The sequence below is a fragment of the Scyliorhinus torazame genome, chromosome 16, assembly GCF_047496885.1.
Source record: "Scyliorhinus torazame isolate Kashiwa2021f chromosome 16, sScyTor2.1, whole genome shotgun sequence".
NCBI classification, from domain to species: domain Eukaryota; kingdom Metazoa; phylum Chordata; class Chondrichthyes; order Carcharhiniformes; family Scyliorhinidae; genus Scyliorhinus; species Scyliorhinus torazame.
In genome coordinates, this window is record NC_092722.1 from 113,846,663 (window position 1) to 113,864,685 (window position 18,023).

At 45.4% G+C, this 18,023-nt stretch overlaps 1 protein-coding gene across 1 annotated transcript in view; it reads left to right on the forward strand.

The window, feature by feature from the left end:
* ipmkb (inositol polyphosphate multikinase b) overlaps positions 1–15,820 on the forward strand; it is a 192,070-nt gene extending 176,250 nt beyond the window's left edge. Inside the window, exon 6 of the mRNA XM_072478930.1 lies at positions 15,605–15,820. Within this exon, the coding sequence (XP_072335031.1) occupies positions 15,605–15,786 (182 nt within the window). The 3' untranslated portion in view covers positions 15,787–15,820. The remainder of the gene's footprint in view (positions 1–15,604) is intronic.
* Positions 15,821–18,023: the final 2,203 nt, after the last annotated feature.

Sequence of the window (18,023 nt, forward strand, 5' to 3'; positions counted from 1 at the left end):
GATCTTCCATATGTTTTACTTTCTCCTCATGCGTTGTGAATGCCTAGAATGTTTTTGCCTCTGCTCCTGAGAGCAGAGCGGGAGGTCCACCTCGCCCTGGAAAAGGGTATCTCTTACTGCCAGATTATCCCAGAAACACTGGACTCTGAATAAAGAAATGTACTTTCCGCCTATTTAAATGTACACTCTCTGATTACAGGCCCAATTTGAAGTAATCTGAAGCACCCCAGAAAAGCTTCATTATTTTGCTCATTTCTAATGTTGGACTCACGACCCTGGGGTCAAGCTCAACACTTTTTAAGTACAGGCATTAAGTTTGCTAGCTCCTATTTGTGTGACATCAACAGTACCCAGTGACCTCTTCATGGCGGGAGAATCCCTCTATAGTCTCCTACAGCGTATCTAGAAAATATTAATTTGATACTTTAATTTGGAATTCAATGCCTGACTTTCATCTTTTACCACTATGCTGGAAGAATTCTTGAATCATTTGTTTAAAACCTTTGTTTCTTGGCTCCTTTTCACATTTCTAGTATTTCTTTACTGGTTTCTTATTTCCCATTTTAATTGTTCTTGTCATAGAATCATCCAGCACAGAAGAGGCCCTTCGGCCCATCAAACCTGCACCGCCAAAACAAAACTACTCTAATCTACACTAATCCCACTTCCCAGCTCTTGGCTCACAGCCTTGAATGTTCTGACATTTCAAGTGCTTATCCAAGCACTTTTTAAAGATTGTAAGTCTTGCTGCCTCTACTACCCTCCCAGGCAGTGCAATCCACATTCCCATAGCCTCTGGGTGAAATTTGGTTTTACTCAAATCCCCTCTAAACCTCCTGCCTTTCACCTTAAAATTATGCCCCCTTGTTATTGGGGAACAGCTGCTTTCTATCCACCCTGTCCATGTCCCTCATAATCTTATACACCTCAGTCAGGTCCCCCCTCAGCCTTTTCTGCTCCAAAGAAAACAACCCGAGCTTATCCTTCATAGTTTATCCATCATAGCTCAGATGCTCCATCCCAGGCAACATCCTGGTGAATCTCCTCTGTACCCCATCTAGTGCAATCACATCTTTCCTCTAGTGCGGTGACCAGAACTGAACACAGTACTCTAGTTGTGGCCTAACCAACGTCCTGTACAGCTCCAACATACCCTTCCTGCTTTTATAATCTGTGCCATGACTGATAAAGTCATGTCCAATATGCCTTCTTAACTACCCTATCATCCGACAGGGGGACTTCTTCATTCAGCTTTGGTTTTGTCTTTATGTCATTGCTGTCATCATATTCATGGTGCAGTGGCTAATATACTAGCACGGATAGAGGACTGGCTAGTGAATGCAAAACAGAGAGTCAAGATAAATGAGTAATTTTTAGGTTGTTAAACTGTATTTAGTGGAGTACTGCAGGCATCATAGATGGTGCCTCCACTATTTACAATCTATACTGATGAATCATGGAATCCCCACAATGCAGAAGGAGGCCATTCAACCCATCAAGTCTGCACCGATCCTCTGAAAGTGCACCCTACCAAGGTCATATCCCCATAACCCCACAACCCCACTTAGGGGCAATTTATCATGGTAAATCCACCTATCCTGCACAACTTTGGACTGTGGGACAGAACTGGAACACCCAGAGGAAACCTACGCAGACACGGGAAGAATCTCCAAACTCCACACAGTCACCTGAGGTCGGAATCAAACTCTGATCTCTAGCACAGAGGCAGTGGTGCTAACCACTGTGCTATCATGCTGCCCGAAGGAACCAAATGTAGCTAAATTTGACAATATAAGGGACGGATATGCGACGGATCAGATTTGGAGAAGAAGCATGGTCAGGGGGCCATCTTGGATGGGCCCAGTACAATTAGAACGGCAGAGCCAAAAGGGGAGGATGGCAGATGGTAGAGGGGAATAGAGGCGTAATCCCCCGATAAATCTTATAACATGGAATGTGCGAGGGCTCAATGGACCGGTGAAAAGTTCTCGGGTTTGCACGCAGCTCAGGAGTTTAAAGGCGGAGGTGGTCTTTCTGCGGAGACGGGCCTCCGTGTGAAGGGCCAGGATAGGTTGAGAAAAGGATGGGTGGGTCAGGTATTCCAATCGGGGTTTGACTCAAAGTCGCAGGGGTGGCCATCTTTATGAGCAAGAGGACGGGGTTTGTAAATGCGAAAGAAGTGAGGGACCCGGGTGGAAGATATGTGATGGTGAGTGGGGTATTAGAGGGGATGCCGGTGGTACTGGTGAATGTATATGCACCGAATTGGGTTGATGTATGTTTTATGAGGTGGTTGCTGGAAGCGATCCTGGACTTGGCGATGCACCAGTTGATCATGGGAGGAGATTTTAATTGTGTTCTAGAGCCAAGGGTGGATATGTTGAGCCCCGGGCCAATGAGAAGGATACGAATGGCCAAGGAGCTGGGAGGGTTTATGGAAAAGATGGGTATGATGGACCTGTGGCACTTTAAGAACCCGGGGGGAAGGGATTATTCCTTTTTCTCACATGTTTACAGGACAGGGTATACTCCAGAATCAACCTTTTTGTGGTGAGCCAGGGGGTGTTGGTGAGGATGGAGGGGGCAGAGTATGCGGGGATAGTAATTTTGGACCATGCGCCCCACTGGCTAGATCGGGATGGGAGCAGAGGCCGGGGCGGAGGCTTGATTCGGGGTGGTTGGCAGATAGAGGGTTTTGTGAAAAGGTGCAGTCGGTGATTAAAGATTATGTAGAGTTGAACCAGAATGGGGAGGTATTGGTGGCCACATTTTGGGAGGCACTGAAGACGGTGGTCCGAGGGGAGATTGGGAGATTATCTCGTTCAAGGCACAAGCGGATAGGAAAAGGAGGGAGGAGTATAGGCGCTTAACAAAAGCTTAGTCAAAGTAGGTAAGGAGTGTTTGACGGAGGGATTGGCGAGAAGGAAAAAGTTGCAGAGGGAATTTGATAAGTTGAAGATGGGGAGGGCGATGGGGCAGCTGCCTAGGGCAAGGGGCGTGCAGTAGAAGTACAGGGAGAAGGCATGTCGACTGCTAGCACACCAACTACGGAGGCTGGCTGTGTCCAGGGAAATAGTGAGGATATGGACTGAGACAGGGGAGGTGGTGATGGAGCCGGGGAGAATAAATGAAACATTTAGGGAATACTTTAAGGAGCTGTACAAGGCAGACCCAGGGGGTCAAGAAGAGGACATGGGGTGGTTTTTAGATGAACTGGAGTTTCCACAGTTGGAGGAAGAGAAGAGGCAGGTGCCAGAGGAGCTTTTGGGGCTGAGGGAGATCTTGGACAGTATAAGGGGTATGAAGTCGGGAAAGGTCCCGGGGCTCGATGATTATATGAACGGGCAGGGAACAGAGGGAAGTAGATCCTTGGAAAATAGGCGACAGGTTTAGATAAAGGATCTGGATTGGGGCAGGCTGGGAGGGCCGAAGGGCCTGTTCCTGTGCTGTAATTTTCTTTGTTCTTTCTTTGTTATTGAATTTTATATGGAGTTTGCGACGGACTTGGCACTACATCTCTTGGGGGTGTTTAGTGAAGCATTGGGGAAGGGGGAGCTGCCAGAGACGATGATGCAGGCAACGATCACATTGATATAAATGAAGGGGAAAGACCTGTTAGAATGTGGGTCGTACAGGCCCATATCACGATTGAAAACAGATGTAAAAGTGCTGGCTAAACTGGTGATGGGGAGGATGGAAGGTTGTGCCCCAGGGCTTATCTTGTCTTCGAAGAGCAGACAGGCTACATAAAGGGCAAGCAGCCCTCTAGTAATACACGGAGGCTGTTAAATGTGATCATGACTCCGTCGAGAGATCGGGAATTGAGGTAGTGGTGTCCATGGATGCGGAGACTGCATTTAACCGGGTGGAGTGGCGGTATTTGTTTGAGTTCCTGGGAAGGTTCAGGGTTGGGCTGAAGTTTGTGGTATGGGTGTGCCTGTTATACATGGCATGGGTGGCGAGTGTATGGACCAACGATATGGGCTCACCAAACTTTGGGTTACACAGGGGAACAAGGCAGGGGTGACCACCGTCGCTGCTGCTGATCGCACTAGCTATAGAGCTTCTGGCAAAGGCCCTTAGGGGTTCAGCAGAATGGCAAGGGATTACGAGAAGGAGTAGGGAGCATCGGATCTTGCCATATATGGACGACCTGTTACTGTACGTTTCGGACCCGCTGGAGAGCATCGGGAGGATTCTGTGCCTGTTCGGGAAGTTCAGGGCATTCTCACGATACAAGTTGAACGGAGGGAAAAGTAAAAGTGTTCGCAATGAACGAGCTGGATCGGAGAGCCAACCTAGGGAGGGTTTCCATTCAAAGGAGCCCGAGAAAGATTTAGACATCTCAGGATTCAGATGAGGAGAGAGTAGGTGCACTGCATAAATGGTATTTGGCAAAACTGGCAGAGGAGGTTAGGGGGACCTGAAGAGGTGGGACACGCTGCACCTGACCTGGCAGGGGGGGGGGTCCAAGTGGTGAAGATGAACGTTGTGCCAAGGTTTCTATTCATATTCCAGACGCTTGTGATTTTTGTACCAAAGGCTTTTTTCCGGAAGTTGGACACGATTATCTGAGAGTTTGTGTGGGTGGGGAAGAGGGTCAAGAGGGAGAAGGGGGGGGGGGGTGACTTTGCCAAACCTGCTGCATTATTATTGGGTGCCGAACATGGAGAAGATGAGGCGGTGGTGGGAAGGAGAGGGGGCAGAAAGGTTTAGGATGGAGGAAGGATCATGTCGGGGATCCAGCCTGCGGGTTATGGTGATGGTGGCGTTGCCACTGGCGCTAAGGAAATGTACGGAGAGCCTAGTGGAGCAATCCACAGTGAAGGTCTGGAACCCGTTGAGGAGCCACTTTAGGATAGAGGGGATGTCGGTGTTAACGCCGCTGTGTGAAAAATCAGCCTGGGGGGGGGGGGGGGGGGGGGGGGAGGAGAGAGAGAGAGAGAGAGAGAGAGAGGAGGAAGGAATTGATGGCATGTCTTGGAAGTGGAGAGAAGTGGGGCTGGTTAAGGTGAGGTATCTGTACCTGGAAGAGAGGTTTTCCAATATGGAGGAACTGAGGGAGAGGGTAGAGCTCCCGGGAGTAAGTGAGTCCAGATACTTGTAGATAAGGGAATTCACGCGGAAGGTTTGGAAATAGTTCCTCAAGCTACCGAAGTATGCCCTGCTGGAGCGATTGCTGCTTCCAGACATGGAAGGGGAGGGCAGGATCAGAGACATATATGCTAGGCTGTGAGAGCAGGGAGGGAGCAGGCGGTGAAGATTAAGGAGTAGTGGGAGGGGAGATAAACAGGAGTGTGGAATGAGGTGCTACGCAGGGTAAAGGCGACTTCCTTATGTACGAGGATGAGCCTGATACAGTTCTAGTTCATACACAGGGTACATATGACCCAGGCAAGAATGAGTTGGTTCTTCCAGGGAGTGGCACACGAGTGAGAAGTGTGGGCGTGGACCAGCAAATCATGCACATATGTCCTGGGATTGCGAGAGGCTAGAGAGATTCTGAGCGGGAATGTTCGCGGCACTAGGAAGATTGTGGGAAAAGAGGTGGGGCGATATTGGTGGTATTTGTGATATCGGAGAAGCTGGAGCTGATGGAGGGGAGGAAGGCCGATGTTGTGGCCTTCGCCTCTCTGGTTGCCGATGAAGGATCTTAATGGAGTGGCGGCCGGCATCGCCACATGTGGTGGCCGCCTGGCTGGGAGACTTATAGGACTTTCTCCGTCTGGAAAAGATCAAATACGAATTAAGGGGTCCAGCGGAGGACTTTGAGGCAAGATGGAGGATGTTCGTGGACATTTTTGAGGAGTTGTATGTTGCGGGGGGAGGGACGCGAGGTGAAAATGGGGAACAATTTGTACAAACTTTGTAACTGTGTGCTTGGGATCATGTTCCCCAGACTGTTTATGTTTTGTAACCGTCTGAATAGGTTTGGAACAAAATACATCTAAAAAGAAATTGTTGACAATACAAGGATAGGTTGGGAAGCATGCTGTGAGGAGGATCCAAAGAGCCTGCAAAGGAATATCGATAGGTTTTGAGATTGGGCAATATATGGCAGATGCTGCCGGAAAATGTGAGGCCATTCACTTTGGTTCGGGGGTGGAATAGAAAAACAGAATGGAAAAACAGAAAAACAAAATCATAAAGGGGGGGGACTGGACAAAGTAAATGAGGAGAAACTGTTCCCCCTCATAAAAGGATCAAGAAAGAGAAGGTGTAGATTTAAGCTGATTTGCCCTCGAACAAATACGATGTGAGAAAAACCTTTTCACTCAGCGAGTGGTTCGGGTCTGGAATATACTGCCTGGATGTGTGGCGGAGGAGGTTCAAATGAGGCATTCAAAAGGGCATTAGATGATTACTTGAGTAAGAACAATGTGCAGGGGTGTAGGGAAAAGGAAGTGGAATGGAACTATGCCACAATGTTCGTTTGGAGAGCAGGTACGGATACGCTGGGTCATATGGCCTCTTCCTGCGCCGCAACAATTCTGTGATACTATTTAAACAGAGAGAGATGCAGATTGATATGGTACAGAGGGAGCTGGGTGTCTTTGTACAGGAAATAATTAGGAAGATGAGGCATGTAATAAGAACATAAGAACAAGGAGCAGGAGTAGGCTATCTGGCCCTTCGAGCCTGCTCCGCCATTCAATAAGATCATGGCTGATCATTTGTGGACTCAGCTCCACTTTCCCGCCTGAACACCATACCCCTTTATTATAAGAAGGTACATAGAATATTGGCCTTCATTGCAAGGAGGATGCATAAAAGTAGAGAAGTCGTGCTACACTTGTACAGGGTTTCGATGAGGCCACACCTAGAGCACTACGTATAGTTTTGGTTTCCTTATTTAAGGCGGGAAATACTTACATTGGAAGAAGTTCAGAAACGGTTGAGTTCTGGAATGAAGGTGCCGTCTCATGAGAAAGAATTGGGCCTGTATGTGTTGGAGTTCAGAAGAATCAGCGAGATCTTTTTAAAATGTATAAGATTCTGAGGGGGCTTGACAGGCTAGATGCTGAGAGAATGTTTCTCCTCACAGGGCAATCTAGAACTAGGGGGAGAAATTTAAAAATACTGGCTCTCCTTTTTAAGACTGAGATGAGGATGAACTTCTTCTCTCAGTGGGTTGTTTATCTTTGGAATTCTCTACCCCAGAGAGCAGTGGAGGCTGGATCGATGGATATGTCCAAGACTGAGTTGGACAGATTTTTGATTGACAAAGGAGTCAAAGGTTAGAGTCATATAGAGTTTTACAGCACGGACAGAGCGTCCCTGCTGGCCATCAAGCACCTAACTATTCTAATCCCAGCAGGAGAGTGGGATTAAGGCCACAATCAGATTGGCCATAACTTTATTGATCACGGAGCAGACTCGAGGAGCTGAACAGCCTACTTCTCCTAATTATTATGTTCATATTATGTTATGTTTTCTACCTGAGCAGTGTTTACCAGAGCCTTGTTGTTAATATATTTGTCTTGAATGGGTCGTTGGATAAATATATGAGATAAATAAATAGAATACACAAATAGGGTGAGGGTGCAGTAGGGTGGGAGGAGAAACAACAGCATTGATTAATTAGGCTGAATGGTCCATTTCTGTGCTGTAAAATCTTATATAGTCTTCTCCTCTTGCAGTGTTTCAGCAATTAAAGTCAGCCTGTCTCATGCGTCTTCTTTGGAATGCCAAATACAATTTTCTTAATTTCTGAATAGTCTTGAAGAAATACAGCTCCCACTCCTCCCTTGCTGTCTTTTCGATTCTTTCTGATCACCATATATGTCTATATATTGAATTCACTTCAACCCCCTGCTACTGTATTCCAACTTTTGTTCAGCTGTTACATAATTCTCTAACTCCAGTATCTTCATCCCAATGTTTCCAGAGACGTGATTGGATTCCTCATTGCCTGGGATTATTCATTATTTTATGTTCCTTCCCTTCCCTGGATTTCTTCACATTTTGCTTATCTATAATTAAAACTCCTATTCCTCCCCCCCCCCCCCCCCCCCAATCATTTAATTCAAATGAAACACAGTTCCTTTGTACTAACAGATATTTCTCCTGATCCAACCCCATTTAGATGAAGCCCATATCTCGGCTAACAACTCGGTTAATCTCGAAACAGTTGTTTGATGATTATTGTGTGTTTAAACCAGTGTCATGTGACCAGAACTAACAGGCTGACCGTTCAATCACCTCCGTGGCTTCTAATACACAATCCCTCCTGTTCCTACCTCTAGAACTTTGCCTGCTGAGAGGAGCTTCTTTGATTTAATGTATTTCCAAACTGCTGACACAGGTTGCCTTCAGGGCAGCGCTCAATAAGAGAGAATTGTGTGATTGGGTTATTGTGATCTTTTACTTGCCCTCTGATAATTATTCAACTGAAGAAAACTAATCACATCAGAAAATCAAGACGTGCTGTGCCTATTGTGCGGCTGGTTTTTTTGTTGAAAAAAGGGCTCATTAAAAGTGATTTAACGTGAGATTGCCTTGGGCAAGGCTGTGCTTTACTGCTACGGGTTTCTGTTTTTGTTTCAACAGGGAGTAAAGAATGCAAATTGCTGAAGATGCCTATAAACCTAATAGCTGCACTTTGTGTCATTAAATCAGCAATAATTTTCACTAGTAACTAATATCGTCCATCATACTGTGCTAAGTGTTACCCTGAAGGTACCCATTTGATCCGTTTCTAACTAGTTGTGCCACCAGTGTGACGTACCTCAAATTAAAGTTCCTCTCTACATGTGAGTGCCCGGAGGTGGGAGGAATTATGTTTCATTGAAGATAATTATTTTCTAGTGCTAACCGTGACCATGATGATGACACGAATGCCACTCGCTGTGTGCCTGGTAACTAGTATTAAAGTGTCTGTACTCAACAAAGCAATCAGAATAATTTGGAACATGAATAATCCCATTGTGCTATTCAAAGCAAGAATACTTGGGTGTTCTTCACTGGCAATGTTTATCCATCAATAGAACTGATATTCTGGTCATTATCACATAAGCATGGTAGCACAGTGGTTAGCACTGCTGCCTCACCACACCGAGGACCCGGGTTCGGTCCCGGCCCCGGGTCACTCTCCGTGTAGGGTTTGCGCATTCTCCCCATGGATCTCACTCCCACAACCCAAAAGATGTGCAGGGTAGGTGGATTGGCCATGCTAATATGCCCTTAATTGGAATTTGTTTAAAAAAATGATCACATACGAACGTAAGAACTAAGAGCAGGAGTAGGCAATTCAGCCCCTTGAGCCCGCTCCGCCATTCAATATGATCAAGGCTAATCTCCATGCAGCCTCAAACTCCACTTTCCTGCCCATTCTCCATAAACCTCCAACCTAAATTAAAAATCTGTCTTTCTCCTCAAATTTATCTGAAGTCCCAGTACCCTCCGCACTCTGGGGTAGTGAATTCCACAGATTTGCAACTCGTTGAGAGAAGTGGGAGTTAGCTGTTGTGATGAATGTAAGAAATTGTCATATTTTGTATACTCTTTAGCAGTAATGTTATTACAACCTGGGTTAAGATGCATACAGACAGTATGTCTACTAAAGCTGTGGTTAAGGTGTCATAAAAGTGAGATAATCATTGATTTTGCAGGTGAAGTGTTCTGTTAATAGAGTTGAGAACCATTTACTTGTTTACAGCTGGTGAGGTAATGGAATATTGTTTACAGTTAAAGGACAACTGGGGTGTAGATAATTTATGAGGGGTATTGTGTTTTGTCCTGGCTAAACTGGGACATCTTGTTGAAGGAGACCGAAGAATGCCTTATGCTTTGGGTACAGAGGATGCAATTAAGGGGAGGAGCCAGGTGTCTCTGAAAAAGGTAGCTCTACCTCGGATTTTAATCACAGAATCATAGAATTTACAGTGCAGACAGAGGCCATTTGGCCCGTCGAGTCTGCACCGGCCCTTGGAAAGAGCACCCCACTTTAGTCCATGCCCCCACCCTATCCTCATAACCCAGTAACCCCATCTAACCTTTTGGACATTAAGGAACCAATCCACCTAACCTGCACATCTTTGGACTGTGGAAGGAAACCAGAGCACCTTGAAGAAACCCATGCAGACACGGGCGGAAAGTGCAATGTTTCATTTTTGGTCTTAAAAGTTTCTCTCTCCAAAGATCCTGCACAGGGAATAGCAAGTAAAAAATCAGATTGGTAACTTTAATCCTAAGTGGCATTTGAATTATATTAGTTTGCTTAATTGTAATATAGTGATAGGTTTAAGAAGTAAGATGAAGTTTCTTATTTCACTTAAGAATTGTTGTAACTGTTAACTGTAAAGCTATTTCTCTGTTGTCAATGTGGTTGATTCTGTGTTTAAATTGAAATCTGTTTGAACATAAAAGATAAGTATTGGTCATTGTTACCACTCCTGTGGGACAATTACCTTTCCTCACAGTTTTACAAATTGCAAATAACTGGGTTCTCGTCCAGGATCCTAACACTGTGCACAAATTGGCTGGCGTAGTTCCAGCATTACATGAGTGAATACGCTTCACAGATACTTCATTAGCCGTAAAATGCTTTGAGCTATCACGAACGCCGTATAAATCAAAGGCTTTCTTTCCTTCATAAGTTATGACTCCATTCTATCAGAAGTGGAAAGGCCAGTGAACAAGGATATTCCCATTGTGTCACTTTGAAAGTCCCTTGAGGGAAAAGCATTGCTCTTCATTTCTAGCGCTGTCAGATGAAGATGATGCCGTTCCCAAGTTTGTTTGTGCCACAAACACGATACTTTTGCTCCCAAGTACAGGAATTCTAGTCGCTGTTCGACTGATTTATGCTTGGAAATCCTTTGCCCGGAACGGTGAGCCTGAAATTATCAGTCCTCATAACAAGGCATAAAAACAGATGTTGTGTTATGCAGGTGATAGTTCACTGCTTGGAACTGGCAATTATGAGTCAATTATAAAATACAACAAAAGCAAGTGTGAAAGTAATGAGGGAAACCAAGAGAATATGTTTAAATTTGCCACTTTAAAAAGAAATGCAGAAAACAGTTGAGTATTGGGACATATAACAGCCTCCCAGAAATAATGGTGGACAGAGAATCCATAATTGTTTTTAAAAGGGATGTGGATAAATATTTGGGAAAGAAGACATTAGCTGACACAGGGGCTTGGGCTGGCTTTCTTCTGTTGCTATGAAATTCTATGATTCTATTATTGGATTGGTGAAACTGGTGGTGCAGAGCTTAGCTGCAGTAAAATGAAATGCTAGATTGGATCAACAGAAGGGTACAATGTCGGACAAAATAAAGCAGGTTACCATGTAAGGCATTGGATGAGGCTTATCTGAAATAGTGTTCCCAGCTCACTGTGACTTTTAAAAGATATATTTTGATTGAACATTTTAAAATGAATACAGAACAATAAAATAAACACAATAGCCCCCCGCCCCCCCCCCTAACAGCAGACGATGACTATCTCTTTAAAGAACAGAATGAAAGGCCACCATCTTCTAAGAAAACCCTCAGTTACGCCCCTTAATGTGTACTTAATTTTCTCAAGATGGAGAAACTTCACAAGATGCCACAGCCTTACTCGGAGCCTTGAGTTGAGAAGCTGACCTCCACTCCAACAGTACTGGTCTGCGAGTGATCAGTGAGGCAAAGGCTGAGACACCCTCCCCTGCATCCGTCTGAAGCTCTGGCAGGTCTGATACCTCAAATATGCCCCCTAGGGGTCTAGGCTCCAATTCCATTTGCAGAATCGCTGACATGGTGCTGAAGAAGGAAACTCAAAATCTTATCAGCTCAGGACATGCCCAGAACATGTGCCCATGATTCGCCGGGTCCCTCCCACAACGCTCACACTTATCTTCCACCCCCTGAAACAACCATCTCATCCTAGCCCTAGTTGATTGGAATAGGAACAGAAACCGTGGCAGAATGTTCATTTTCACTGACTGCACTCGGCCTGCCAAGGACAGAGGGAGGCTATCCCACCTCTGTAGATCAGCCTTAAGCCTACACACCAGACTCGTAAAGTTTAATTTCCGAAGCTGAGCCCAATCCTGCGCTACCTGCACCCCTAAGTTCATAAAATGGGTTCCCTTCAAACAAAATGGCAAACCCCCGGATTAGCCCCCTTCTTTGGTGGGGTAACTGAAAAGCACTAGTTCACTGTGACTTTTGCATGATGCCAATTATAATGGGTGTTAGGCACCAGGGAATGCCAGACACTGAGATACTGCTACAACAGTAGTTGGATTTTTCTATTAACTCCAAAATGTAGTCCCGGTCTGTTAAATAAAGGGAGAATGGCAAATATTGCGCAGTTAATAGGACAAGCAGAGGGCAAAGGATATATTCCCTGTACAGAATTCTAACTGGTCCTGGAAGCTACCCATGCCAGCTTGTAGCACAACTAGCATGATGCCAAGGCTTGAACTGACAGGTTCCATTTGCAGCGCATATGTGCCAGGTAATTGATATCTTGAACAAGCGAAAGGCTGGTCACCACCTTTTAATGGCAGCATCACCACAGATTTTCCCCACTACCTACAAACAAATGAGTTAGCAGCAGCAGTAGGCCATTCGGCCCGTCAAGCTTGCTCCTCTATTTGATAAGGCCACGGTTGATCCGATTGTGGCCGCAACTGTAGATTCTTGTCTATCCCCTATAACCTTTGACTCCCTTGTCAATTTCTTGGTGGTCCTCACTGAGCAGATACTGAACTACGGCTGCCATATCAACGCAATGGTCACAAGAATAAGTATTGGCACTCTACAGTGAGTGATGTCAGAATAGTCACCATTAATAATTGACCACTCGCATCAGACCCACCTTGAGCATGATAGCTGAGCTTACAGATACAGTGAAATCACAATGAGTCAAACTCGGATGACACAAAACTCTGGTTATTTCAAAGTCCTCAACCATACCCACTGGTGGAATAGCAAATTCCATAGAATGATGCTCGTGCTAAACCTAAATAAACCACACTGGTAATTCTGGATTAGCTGAACTTGTCTAAACTTGTTATATTACCCGGATTTAGACAACACACGAACACAAAATCATGTAATTCTGGGCCAACCATCATTTGGCATTGAGATCCCCCTTTGTGAAAGGATGACCGTACAAAATGCTGAGAGCAAGGAGGAACTGGGTGAGGCCAACCAACCTGATGACTAGGAACTATTTGCTCATCTACAGAAGGCTGGCATGGAAATTCCAGCAGACACGAGCATGGAAAGGTACACCGAGGTGGACGATGTAGTACGCTGCATGACGGAACTGACAGGTGATGTCATTGGAGATGTAGCATGCTGTTCAGCTGAGGAGATGATAACCCTGAAGAGTCCGATGGATGCCCGTCTGCTCGCCCGTCAGCTTTCCCAGCTGATACCGCAGACTGGAGAGATGTATTGGGATTTCATACTGCTGCACGAAAAGCGAAAACACGTTTGACTGCAATGGCGAACATGCCGGGCTGTATTGTGCACTTCTGAAGACAGCATGCTAAGTAGGAAAAGATCTTGGGCTGGATTCTCCATAGCCCGACGACAAAATCGTGATCGGGCAGAGAATGGATTCCGACGCTGGAATCGGGGCAGGCGCCAGTTTGACACCAGTCCTCCATGCTGCGCCCCTCCAAACTGGCATCATCGTGACACGCCCGGGTGTCGTTTCAACGCTGTTGGCGAGCCATCGGCTGGCCCACCCATGATACTCCGCCCACCCATGGGCTGAGCTCCCGGCGGCGTGGGTCACACTTGGTCACCGCATTCGGGAACCCACGTGCTGGCTGCGGACCGTGTACAGTGCCACCACACTCGTCCGGGACCCGTGCTGCTGGCTGGGGGGGGGCTTCTGCTAGGGCGGGGTGGACTGGTGGGGGGTGGCCATGGGGTGAGCTGTGGGCCGCGGACGGCGTTAGGACTCAAGCATGGCTGGCGCCATATTTACGGCGTGAGCCATGCAGGTCGTCAGCCCTGCGCATGCGTGGCCCGGGACCCGGCCATTCTCCGGCCGTTTGCGGCGCGATCCGCGGGGGTTTCACATGATGCCGATTTCCCTGTCGTGAACCTCCTGCGGATTCCCGTTCGCGCTGGCACTTAGCCTCAGAAACGGAAAATCCAGCCCCCTGGGTTGTCCCGGAACTAACTCCTGACATTTTTCAATGCCAAACTCCAGCCTTTTACAAGGCCAGGCCAGTGTAAGATGTGAACAAATTGAATAAAGATTTTTTTCACACATTTACTGCTTTTTACAGTGATTTCATTTGGCATGTGAATCTGTTGTTTTTGACATAGACTGTGCTTGTAGGCATAGCAGGTTAAATAAGAGATACATTCCTGTGGGAATGAGGCTCAAAGAACAAAGAACAATACAACACAGGAACAGGCTCTTCGGCCCTCCAAGCCTGCGCCGACCATGGTACCTGCCTAAACTAAAACCGTATGCATTTACGAGTCCGTATCCTTCCATTCCCACCCTATTCATATATTTGTCTAGATGCCCCTTAAATGCCGCTCTCGTACCTGCTCCCACCACCTCCCCAGGCAGAGCATTCCATATATTTACCACCCTCTGTGTAAAATACTTGCCTCGCACATCTGTTCTAAACTTTTCCCCACGCACTTTAAACCTGTGTCCCCTAGTACTTGACTCTCCTACCCTAGGAAAGAGCATCTGACCATCCACTCTGTCCATGCCACTCATAATCTTGTAGACCTCTATCAGGTCGCCTCTCAACCTCTGTCGTTCCAGTGAGAACAGACCGAGTTTACCTTACCTCTCCTCATAGCTAATGCCCTCCATACCAGGCAACATCCTAGTAAACCGCTTCTGTACCCTCTCCAAAGCATCCACATCCTTCTGGTTGTGTGGCGACCAGAATTTACACAATATTCCAAATGAGGCATAACTAAGGTCCTGTACAGCTGCAACATGACTTGCCAATTTTTATATTCAATGTCTTGACCAATGAAGGCCAGCATGCCGTATGCCTTCTTGACCTTATCCACATGCGTTGCCACTTTCAGTGATCGGTGGACATGCACACCCAGATCTCTCTGCCTGTCAATACATCTACCATTTACTGTGTAATTCCTACATGCATTGGACCTTCCAAAATGCATTACCTCACACTTATCCGGATTAAATTCTGTCTGCCATTTCTCCGCCCAAGACTCCAACCAGTTTATATCTTGCTGTATCCTCTGACGATTCTCTTCACTATCCGCAACTCCACCAATTTTTGTGTCGTCTGCGCGAACTTACTAATCAGACCAGCTACATTTTCTTCCAAATCATTTATATACACTACGAACAACAAAGGTCCCAGTACTGATCCCTGTGGAACACCACTGGTCACAGCCTTCCATTCAGAAAAGCACCCTTCTACTGCTACCTTCTTGTCTTCTGTGCCCAAGCCAGTTCTGTATCCAACTTGCCAGCTCTCCTCTGATCACATGTGACTTCCCTTATCAAGGGAGTTCACATTCCCGAAAAGCTCCAAGTGGCTGCAGGGTGTGTGCGTCTCTGTACTCCTGCTGCTTTGGCTGCAGAACTGCTAGCAGATGTAGTGTTTTGTTTACTATCTGTCTTTCTGTCTTTTCTGTTTCTGTAGGCCGGAATGGGACAAAGGAAAGCTGTGAACAAGCTTACTACCAGTCCGATGGAGAGGAAGAAGTGCTCATTGGCTATCACAAAGCTCTGCTTAAAACCGATTTGTGGGTGGATTTCCTGAGATTTGACTCACTGGGATTTTACTTCATATGCAACAAGGTTATGGTGATTTTAATAAAATAAAACAATTTTCAGATTGCAGCAACCAACAAACAAATTATCCTGTATCTTGAAAGGATTATGTGGAATCGAAAAACACAGCCCTGGTGACAGAAAATGGTTCTTATAATGAAGTATTGACAATTTTTAGGACCGTAATTCTGCAGTTGTCCTGTGCCTTTAATCTTAGAACACACAAAAGCATGGAATCAGAAAGATTACAGCACAGCAGAAGTCTATTCAGCCCAGCATGTCTGTGCTGATGTGAATTCTTCAGCTGGGGCTGTGTATTCTCATTCCACACATCTACCCATCATGTCAGTTTCTTATTCGTCCTTTTCAATTCATTTAATAATCTTTTATTGTCACAAGTATGAAGTTACTCTGAAAAGCCCCTAGTCGCCACATTCTGACGCCTGTTCAGGTAAGCTGGTACGGGAATTGAACCTGCGCTGCTGGCCTTGTTCTTCATTACAAACCAGCTGTCTAGCCCTCTAAGCTAAGCCAGCTCTTTTAATGGATGTTACAGTCTGCCTCAGCAGCAACTTCTAGTGAACTATTCAATGCTCTAATTATTCTGAGAAAGATATAATGTGCCTCCCTGCAACCAATTTTCCAACAGAAAAATCCTCTCCAGGTGTTTCCCAATTTTTATAATAATAATAATCTTTATAAAGTCTTTATTGTCACACGTAGGTTTACATTAACACTGCAATGAAGTTACTGTGAAAAGTCCCCAGTCACCACAAAGAAGATATTTTATTTCAAACACATGTAACATCAACAAAGTACAAAATACACAGTCCATCAAATCTCAATCCACTTCACCTTTCACTGCCGCAGGAAAGCAGACAGCATAATCAAAAACCCCTCCCACCCAGGTTATTCTCTCTTCCAACCTTTTACATTGGGCAGAAGTCACAAAAGTCTGTACATCAAGTACCTGATTCTTTTGATTCTTTGCAAATCTAGAATTACATTATGTGGGTTTCCTCCGGGTGCTCCGGTTTCCTACCAAAGTCTCAAAAGACGTGCTGTTAGGTGAATTGGACATTCTGAATTCTCCCTCGTGTACCCGAACATGCGCCAGAATGTGGCGACTCGGGGCACAGTAACTTCATTGCAGTGTTAATGTAAGCCTACTTGTGACAATAAAGATTATTATTATTATTATTATTATTATTAATAACCGATTCAAATATAGCTTTTTTCCCGCTGTTACCGGACTCCTGAATGGCCCTCTTATGGACTGAACCGATCATTCTATGCATTTTCTCTACTGTTGTAGAACCACACTCCATATGCTTCACCCAAATGTCTATGTCTATATATTTACATTGTGTATTTATCGTATGTCCTGTATTTTTCATGCATGGAATGATCTATCTGGACTGTATGCAGAACAATACTTTGCACTGTACCTCGGTACACGTGACAAATCCAAATCCTCAAAGCCCTCCACTGACCCCCTCAACTCGAACCTAAGCTTCACCAACCGGAGAAAGCCATAAAAAACCCCAGCCAAGCTGCCACCCCCGGCGGTATGTCCGACTCCAATTTAACAGGATCCTTTGTTAAGCAATCAGAGCGGCCAAGGCCACACCATTTGTCCTCTTCCCCTCCAGAAGCTCCGGCACATCTGAGACCCCAAAAAGCGCCAGGTCATTCTGAATTTTAACACGCTCTATTTGTAAATTTATCTATTCCAATGACAAAAGTGTTTTTTTAAAACTCTTTCTTGGTGACTACAGAATCGCTACGTTCTTGGATCATTTTATTGAACCTTTGCCGTAATCCTCCAGTCGCTTTTACTTTCTTTTCCATGACCATCTATCCTCCAATAATGGGATGGTTCAAACTGTGGGCAGCCTAATCTATAACTTGTACGAACATGATTGTCTTTTTCTAACATCTGATGTCCTTTCCATAAACCCAGGATCCAATCTGTCTTTTCATGGCCGATTACCATTTTCAAAATCTCAAACCATCAAACACTGCTCCCACAGACCATGTGCAATCTCTCCAAACATTGATTCTTCAATTTACTTGATAACAAAGGAAAATAATGTAACATTTCTCTCTTACCTCTGTTTCCTATTCCATGCTCCCATAATAATCAAGAAAACCTGCAGAATAGCAATCGTTCTCACATTGTACAATGGCTCGATATTTTCCTCAGATGGCACTTCCTTGGTTACAGCAAATATCGCCTCCAGATGCTCAAGAAAATGTTGCTCACTTTCATGTTTTATCATAATCAC